The sequence below is a fragment of the Poecilia formosa genome, unplaced genomic scaffold (assembly GCF_000485575.1).
Source record: "Poecilia formosa unplaced genomic scaffold, Poecilia_formosa-5.1.2 Scaffold149, whole genome shotgun sequence".
Taxonomy (NCBI): Eukaryota; Metazoa; Chordata; class Actinopteri; order Cyprinodontiformes; family Poeciliidae; genus Poecilia; species Poecilia formosa.
In genome coordinates, this window is record NW_006800088.1 from 796,544 (window position 1) to 805,920 (window position 9,377).

General features: G+C 40.5%; 1 protein-coding gene across 1 annotated transcript in view; it reads left to right on the forward strand.

Annotated features, from left to right (window-relative positions):
• The window catches only part of parp142.2 (poly(ADP-ribose) polymerase family member 14-related sequence 2.2), a 10,803-nt gene extending 2,970 nt beyond the window's left edge, over window positions 1–7,833 (forward strand). The window contains exons 4-15 of the mRNA XM_007563620.2: window positions 777–2,294; window positions 2,476–2,712; window positions 3,038–3,262; window positions 3,338–3,392; window positions 3,481–3,627; window positions 4,666–4,728; window positions 4,820–4,996; window positions 5,081–5,260; window positions 5,365–5,976; window positions 6,364–6,500; window positions 6,645–6,825; window positions 6,988–7,833. Of these exons, the coding sequence (XP_007563682.1) occupies window positions 777–2,294; window positions 2,476–2,712; window positions 3,038–3,262; window positions 3,338–3,392; window positions 3,481–3,627; window positions 4,666–4,728; window positions 4,820–4,996; window positions 5,081–5,260; window positions 5,365–5,976; window positions 6,364–6,500; window positions 6,645–6,825; window positions 6,988–7,277 (3,822 nt within the window). The 3' untranslated portion in view covers window positions 7,278–7,833. The remainder of the gene's footprint in view (window positions 1–776; window positions 2,295–2,475; window positions 2,713–3,037; window positions 3,263–3,337; window positions 3,393–3,480; window positions 3,628–4,665; window positions 4,729–4,819; window positions 4,997–5,080; window positions 5,261–5,364; window positions 5,977–6,363; window positions 6,501–6,644; window positions 6,826–6,987) is intronic.
• The last annotated feature ends 1,544 nt before the right edge of the window (window positions 7,834–9,377 follow it).

A 9,377-nucleotide genomic window follows, 5' to 3' on the forward strand; every position in this document is an offset into this window, starting at 1 on the left:
TGAGCCTAATGAAAACACTTGTGACATGGCTTCTGGTTCAGTCCTAGATATGTATATGTATGTATGTGTATGTGTGTGTGTATGTGTGTATGTATGTATGTGTGTGTGTGTGTGTGTGTGTGTGTGTGTGTGTGTGTGTGTGTGTGTGTGTGTGTTGTTCTGAAGCAGGTCCAAACAAATTGAGCTACTAGATGCATCCATGCTTCAACACGCCTGAATCTAATGACCAGATCACCCTTTTCCTCATGTTTCATCAATCCTCCACATGATTTGTGGAAAATTGGAAATGAGCTGCTTTTACATGTAGAGTACACAAATGATGTCGACACTCATGGATAGTCATGTCGTTTTGGGTTGCAGTTTTCTACAGTCTTTCAATTCTTCCAATTTTTTCAAAGATAATGGATTGAGCAGATCTATGAGAGACGTTCCAGTTTTGGGGTACTGCTTTATAACCTAACTTTGAGTTAAACTTCTCTAGAACTTTCTCACTAACCCCATCTTCCATGATCCCTGGTCTTCATGATGTTTGTTCTCTGAAGTTCAGAGAACAGGGAACAAAAGTTTGTCTTCAGGTTTGTCTGAAGTTTTCAGACACTTTTCTGGTACTACAATGTGTTGGTCTATCACATAAAATACCAATAAATACATTTTTGTTTTTGGAAATAAAATGTGGTAGGTTTCCCAAGGCACAATGTTTTTTCTAATTAATTTTGTCTGTGTCCATTTTTCGGCTACGTAACAAATTCATTAATTTTGCTGTTTTGCTCTTTCAGACGACTACTAAACTCAGCACAAAAGGCTTTGAGAAGACTTTCAGGACAGACATCTTTCTCTTGTTCTACATGAGAGACAACCCTAAAGCTTACAAAATACTGCAGAAGCAGTTCTCTGCAATCGGCTGCACGATACAGCTAGATTTTGAGGAAGAAGAGGCAGTGGTGAGGGGGAACATAGAGAAAGGGCCTGGAGGAGCTTTTGATGGCACAGCAGAAAACTGGGAGCTACAAGTGGACCGGACCTTCATCAATGTCATTGAGGCCTACACCTGCCATCATGTCCTTGAGCCCAAACGAGTCAAGAAGGTTCTACAGGATCCCTTCTTTGTGTCTGATGATGTGAGAGTGTACTCAGAGAGTGGCTATGCTGTGGTTGTAGGGGAGACATGTGTAGTGAAGGACAAGATTGCGGTTCTGGAGAAAAGCATAACAATTCGCAAAGAGCAGCCAGTTGTGGAGAAACGGTTCAAGATGATTGAGGAGGAGTTCAACCGAGAGATGAGTGCAAGTTGTCCAGAGGTGAAAATCAGCAGGGCCTCTAACATCATCATCTTAGAAGGTCCTGAAGATAAGGTGCAGCTTGGTGAAGCCAAACTTAACGAACTGATTAAGAAAATACAAGAAAAGAGGGTTAATCTTTCCAATGATTTATTAACCTTCATGGTGACTAGCAGCGTCATCTACAAGTACCAAACACGGTTTGAGCAAAGTCTCAGAAGCCCAGTGTCCCTGGAGGTGGGATCCGAACTGGTTCTGTCCAGTTTGTCTTCGGATGCTCTGAGGGAAGCAGAGATGGCGGTGCTGAGAGATCTGAATGAGTCCAGTGTGACTCTTCAGGGTGCTGCAGCTGTGGCTCCAGATCTAGACACACTCAAGGAAATCCTCAACAGAGCCAAGAGCGAGGAAAACCATGGCGAGCTCAGAGTGAACTTTAGCTTCCTTCCTGGATCCAGTGGCACTTCATCATCCAGAGTGAAGCTGGTGGGCTACACTGAACACGTGAACAAGCTTAAAGAGCTTATTTATTCCTTCCAGGCAAATCAGGTTTCAACTCAAGAGGTTATCAGTCTGCAGTATCCTGAACTTGTTGACTGCTTTGATAAAATCTTAGGAATACTTGGCATGAAGCAGACCGATGTGACACTCAAAGCCTCCTCTTTTCCAAATCCTTGTGTTCTTTTGTCTGGTCCTCGTTCGCGGGTTCAGGAGACCAAACAAGCCCTCGGGTCAACTCTGGCCAGCATGACGATGGACAAACTGGTTCTGGATGGTCCTGGGGCGCTGCAGTACTTCCAAGGAGCTGGTAAAGTCAGCAAGGAGCTGGTTGAAACTTCCTGTCAGGTGATTATTAGGGAACAACAAGTTGTTAGCTCACCAACTGTGGCAAACAAACAGCGAAGCCTCAGCAGCATCACACCAAGACCGTCAACTCCCAGGACTCGCTTCAGCACTGTTGGAAACAGTCCAGTCAAAATCAACCTAGAAATCAAGATTGGCAGCTTAGAGAAAGAGCAGGTTTGACCATTTTCCTTTATTTTCTTTCACACATTTGGCAGGATGTGAGAAAGCATGTCTCACATCCTGCCAATGTAAGGATGTCTGACATTGGCAGTAATGTCTGACAAACTGACATTACTGGCCCGATATGATCAGGTTGTCAGTTTTCCATTAATGCTATTTCTAAACGTTTCCACAGGTGAATGTTTTGGTCGTCCCCACACACGGCAGGCAGCTGTCTTCAACAAATATTGGCAAATCATTGCTTGTGAAAGGCGGAGATGTGGTCCAGTCAAAGTTCAACTTATCGGCTGCAAATTCTTCCCTCATTCCTGGTGATGTTCTGGAGGTCAGTGCCAGCACTTCTCTAGGTTGCTCCAAGATATTCTGCATAGAGTGCCTGGCCTGGGATGGAGTTGGAGGAAAAGGAGTGCAGGTGAGAAATCAGAACTTCAAAAATCAAGAACTATTTACGGAGAGAATAATCCACGGTTTCAAGTGGCTGAACTTAGCATCCTTCATAAGGTGACTTGCCTCATAAAAGACAGATTGAGTCGCTATGAGACGGGATGAGCTTGGACTCATTGTTTGATTGTGGAGTTTTTGGCATTAATCAGGATGACTATGTGCCATTCTTCAGAAGATTTCAAGTCTGATAGCAGAGGGATACCCCTAGAACAGGAAGGACCATGTATCCCGTATGGCCTGTGGATTGATGGATTCTTATTAACACAGGGAAATATTTTATTCTTGTCTTCCAGGCTCTTTCTAGGGGGCTAAGAAGATGTTTGGACCTCTGTGCAGAGAAGGGCTTCAGTTCAGTGGCCATTCCTGTTATCGGGCCTGGACTTCTCCTAAAATACCCCTTGAGTGAAGCCGTTCAAATTCTGAAGGAAAGCATTCGCCAATTTGCATTGTCTGACCAATGTGGAAATCTCACCACCATCCACATCGTCATTAAACCGGGCTATCCAGACTCTGAGGAGGTACCTCTTAAAGGCAAAGTATGGAGTTTAAATAAATGTTACAAAACATTTATTATTGATTTTAATTATTTCCAGAGCTACCATGAAGTATACAAACATCTCAGCTCAATCATGAACCAGAGAGGCAAAGGTAAACCAGACTTTATTGGCAGTTCATAATTTTGTAGCATATAAACATTTTATTGGCATCAAACTTCAGGACGGCTTCTTTCTCTCAGCACTCTTCGGATCCCTCACCAGTGACCTCGATGACATCAACCTCACTGTAGGAGGCGGGGTCAAACTGCAGTTGGTGTTCGGCGACATCACTAACGAGACTACAGACGTTGTGGTGAACACTACCGACTTTGTCAACTTCTACAATGGTAGGTGATCAGGAAGTGAGCATTTGAAGGTCAAAGTCCAAGGAAGGAACTGTAGCTGTAAAGTTGTTTGTTGACACACACTGAAGCATATTACTGAGCAGAAAAGAGGATGAATGAATACATACGCACTTAAAATCATGGCAGCAGCAACAGATCGTTGACAAACAGAATAAGACCAGGTCATATGATTCGGCTTCACAGGATTTACCCATAAAACACGTTTGAGAGGATTTCATGGATTTTGATTGGTTTTCAGGAAGCATGTGGTGTCAGGCAAACTGAACCTCCAAATAGGACTAAATGTGTGGAGACATGAGGCTTTAAGCTATATTACTGAATTTGACCATCATGAGGTCTCGAAAATTAGCTTGTGGCTTATCAGACTGCAATAAAATGTTCAGTTTATGATCTTTGATTAAACTAAAATAACTCATGCAATTTGTTGGCATAATTACCATATAGTATAAAAAAAAGCTATTTAAATTTCTCAGATGTCCAAACAGATATGAAACGTTCCCCAGGAGACAAAGTGGCTTATAGTCAGAGCAAAATTTTCCACAAAAGAACAAAAGATGATATCAATATGTACCTAAATGAGTAAAGCACCTGGAACACAACACATGGAACAAAAACATTCAACCAACACCGTTTAAAACATAATCAAAAGTTTTTGGTTTACCATCTAGACTCAATAAATACCAGTGGTTAATTTACAAAAAAATGTTATACAGTGGTTAATAAATCGGATTGTTATCTGGATGAATATTTATTGGACTTTGTGTTGTTTTATTGTTATTGTCTATAGAACAACTGAATAAAAAGCTGAACGTGATTTATTGTTTTTCTTTTTGATTAGGCAACATTAGGAAGTTTACAGAGATTAAAAGAGTGTTACTCTTAAGAATGGATTTTAAATGGCACTTTATGAAGTCGAATTCCTTATTAAAAATGATTGTTACCCTTTGTGAAACAAGTCTTGGCTCTGCTTTCACATGAGCAAAGAAAACATATTAAAGTGTACATAATTAATTATTACAGAGGGAGTTTGCAAAGACATTTTAACCGTAGCTGGATCAGTGGTGGAGGCTCAGCTGAAAACGGGTAAGAGAGGAGAATTGGCCACGTGTTTTAAAGCAACACACAGTTCAGATAGTTTGTTCTTGTGGTGATCTCCTGTGCTTTGTGTGTACAGCGAAAGTGAGCCGGGGAAACGTTTTTGTGACACCCCCTGGACTGTTCCCCTGTAAAGCCATCTTACATGTATGTGGAGAGAAAGATGCAAGCCTTGTTGAAACTCTTGTTCCCAGCATCATTGACTACTGTGAAAGCCTGGGATTTAGCTCCGTAGCGATTCCTGCCATCTGTGCAGGTAAGTGTATTGTGTTCTTTAGAGAACACATAATGAATGTTGCAGTGTGTGGCTGAACTCTGTGTGGACAATCTGTTTCTGCAGGAGCCGGTGGGCTGGACCCTGCAGTTGTTGCAGGTGCAATCCTGAGAGGAATCCAAACGGCCACATCATCCGGTCCTTTTTACAGCCTCACCTCCATCCGCCTTGTCCTGATTAAAATCAACGTCTTCTTAGCTTTTAAAGAAGAAGCAACACAGATGTTCCCCACTTCTGGAAGAAAATGTAACAGAACATTTTTCACAAATAGCTTCCTGCTAGTGTGTCTCTTATGATGGTTTAAATATTATGTTCAGACTTTTCACAAATGTCTTTGACCTTTTTTCCAGCACCACCATTTCAGGTGCCTCAGGTACAACAACAGGCACCTTTACCTCTGGTTGCTGACCTCAGCATATATGATACCATTCCTGTGAGTGAGCCATCGACATTCCTGTTCCTGGGTCTTACCAGAAAGGATGTTAATGATGCCATGGAAAAAATGAAGAATCTTTATAAGAATCAGTGTACCGAACACACCTTCCCCAAAGAGCAGCTAGACAGTCTCAACGCAGACGACATGTTAGATCTTCAGCAGCTGGTGAGGATGGAGGGTCTGTACATGAAGAAGGATCCGTCTGGAAACCTGATGGTGAACGGTATGAAAGACGGGGTCAACAGGGCAATTGTGAAGTTCAATTCAAACCTGCACGGCACCCTGACGAGAGAGGTGAGAGGGAGGGATGAGGATGATTTGTACAAACGTGTGATGTGGTGCATCCTGGGAAAAAATGGAAACTGGGACAGAGTCCCCAAAACAGCCAATTACAACCTGGAAAGGAGGGATGTTACAGGAGGAATTGTGGATGCACACGGAGTCTTGTGGCAAGTGGATCTACAAAACTTAATGGTCACAGCTAAAGGACACAAAACAAACCTCAAACGACTTGAGAATCTGGAAGGTGAGAAAATTACATTTTAAAAGTATCTATGAAGTATGTCACAAACTACTTTTACTCAGCATTTTGCAAAATGCTTATTGATGTGTTATGTGTCAGCTAACTAATGTGCTGTCATTACCGTCTTCATTTTTGTTAAAGCCCTGTCCTTTTTCTTTAAATATACATATATATATTTCCACGTATTACACTAAGTAGTGACTACTACAGCATTTACACTCAAATATCATATTACTAGATTTTGGTCTTATTATAACTTTTGTTTATTCCTCTCATTCAGTGTGAAAGCTGTAGTTAAATCTTAGTTGTAAACTTAGAAGCAATCCTACTGGATATTCTTATTTTACAAGACGGCTTCACTATAATTTTGTGGTCTAATATATTTTCCAGACTTCACGTTCCCTTTGGAATGGGACAACATGACGCACGGTGAGGTATTGAAGAGGGTAACGCTGGAGTCTTCTTCACCAGAGTACAGGAGAGTGAAGCAGGGATTCAAACTAACTGCTAACCAAACTGTAATGAAGGTCGGTGGCTTCCAATAAGAACTTACAATTTTTAAAAATTGACTTTGTTGCTGCTTACCTCAGGAGTGATTTAGAGTTTTACAAGTATCTGTAGGATGTTTTTGGTGGCTGTCCTTAATTTTTTTTTTCTCTGTTTCTTGTTAGATTGAGCGAGTGCAGAGCATTCATCTACGACGTGCTTATGAGGCACAGAAGAAAAAAATATTTGAAAAGAACAAACAGGAGGGAGGGGCAAATGAAAAGTTTTTATACCATGGGACAACGGAGAACAACTGTGACTCCATCATGAAAACTGGCTTCAACAGGCGCTTCTGTGGGCAAAACGGTAAAACTATCTTATGCATTATATCTTATAGCTTTTATAAATTAAAATGGTGACGTCTATCTTAAAAGTAACCAAGAAATGAGTAAATAAAAGGAAAAACCTGTTCAGCAAGTATCTCTTTGTTATAGTTTACTGAAGTCTTTATTTTTGTCGGTCTCGTAGCAACAAGCTTTGGTGAGGGAACCTACTTTGCTGTAAATGCCAGCTACTCCACCCATCCCGCCTACTCCAGACCTGCTGCTGATGGCTCTCAGCTGATGTTTGTGGTTAGAGTCCTGACGGGCGTCTACACTCTGGGCCAAACCGGCATGAAGGTTCCTCCACCTCGTGATAACCAGCAGCCTCATATACTATACGACAGCGTGGTGGATAGAATGAACAGACCCAACATGTTTGTCGTGTTCCACGATGACCAAGCTTATCCAGACTACCTCATCACCTTCAAGCAATGACCCTGAAAACATCTCATGAATTAACGGTTTCTGGGTAATATTAGGTTAAAAAAAACATTTCCTGGATTACTAGAAAACCTCAAATCTGTTGATCCTTTAACTAAATGTTATTGTAACCTTGATTATTATTTTATCAGATTTTTGAGAGTGCTATAATGATTTTCCTTTGATTTCTTAGATGAACCTGTTAAAAGGATCTTTTGAAACTTGTCTGCCTGTCAGATAGACACAATTTATTGAAACCTTTTTGACCGAATCTGTAAAAAATTGCAAATAAAACAATCTTAAATACATCTTGAATAAATCTTAAACAGCTTCAACAGGGTTATTCCCAAGAGAGCTGAAAACCTGACATAAAACACATGGTCAATAAAGAAAGACCTTGTGTCTGATCTTTGCTACACATTTCACCATTTCTTAAACATATGACATCCAGATATTGCAAATCTATTTTCAGTAGTTTAGATACCTCAGAGAAAACGAGAAATAAATACGAGTGATTTAGCGATTTTGCATAGTACTGTAAATATAAATGAGCAAACACAAAATAAAAACAGTAAAAATGTAAATACCATATTTTTCGGACTATAGGCCGCTACTTTTTCCCCACGCTTTGAACCATGCGGTTTATAGCCCATTGTGGCTTTTCTGCTTTAGCAGGAAGTGAATCATTGGAAGAAAGTGCTAAATTTTCTTTTAGAACGAGCACATGCTAGCAGCAGCATGACGGATAAATGTTTTCAAACTCATACCCCCTCATCATGGAAACAACACGAAGAAAAAGATCCCGCTTTTAAGTTGAGGAGTATCGATCTGGCAGGACAGGAGGGAAATAGAGCCGCTGTACGTAAGCTCAGCGTGAGCCAATCCATGGTTCGGCGTTGGAGACGCAGGGCAGCGTCTTTAATAGCAGATTTATGAAAAACCGAGAGCGGCTGAGATACCAGCGGCCTATATATATACGTTTCCAGTTTTTTTTTTTTTTAAACTTAGTACATGCACTTTATAGTACGGTGCGCTCTGTAGTCTGGAAAATACGGTACTAATAATTACTGTTTATATGGATGAATCTAAAAAGCGCCACTGATTTTTAACCACATGGTTAAATGGCATTACCTTGTTCTGTTGGGTGAGGACTTTCTCAACAAATCAAGTTTTTCTCATGCACTTTAAGGCTGTACAGTAAGATGTTTGTAAAAACTGTATATTTTTTTCTGAACTTAAGTTCCATAAAAAGTTGTTGCGCCATGGATCAACTTGACCGTCTTGATTTCTTGACTTAGTCCAAATAATGCATTTTTTCTCTGCATAAAAGTTCTCCAAACAACATGTACAGTGTTGGTGACTTTTTAGGCTGTTGTGATGCTGTGTATGAGAGCTATCCTCAACTACATTGGACTGTCTTTTACGAGACATAGACAGACAATTTTCATTTCTAACTCCGAATGTTAGATTGCTTTAAATCAGTAAAACTGTGTGTTATCCGAGTATATCTTAGAAAAATTGGAAAATCATGAAAAAGGGAGCAGTTTCTTGTCATTTTAGAAACGTTCAACATAGACTGATTCAGACTCATAGATTGAAGTATTTCAAGCCTTTGTTTCTTGTTATTTTTTGACAGACTGCTAAAAATAAACAATATTTAGTGTGTCAGAAAATTGTCTTGGAATGTTATATAAGATTAGTAAAAATAATGCACATTTTAAACAGAAACCTATGGAAAACGTTCAGTTCTAACCACTTGGACTTGCATTCATTGCTGCATCACTGTGACGAGGCATGGAGGCGATCAGCATGTTGTTCTGCAGTCATGGAAGCTCAGGCTGCTTTAGTTGCAGTTTTCAGGCGATCTGCATTGTTTGGTCTGCTATCTCTGATTTTCCCTTTTACAGTGCTCCACAGATTCAGAGCGTTTGCTGACCAATCAAGGTTTATAATTTCACCAGTTTTCGTCTCGGGAAGCTCCAGTCACATTATTTACATTTTATTAATACAATCTACTAATTTGCTCCACCTTGTCTTTTGCTATTTCATTCATCCTGGAACATCAATGTTACATCGCACGTCTCCTAGAGACCATCTCGGGATGTAGTGATGGCA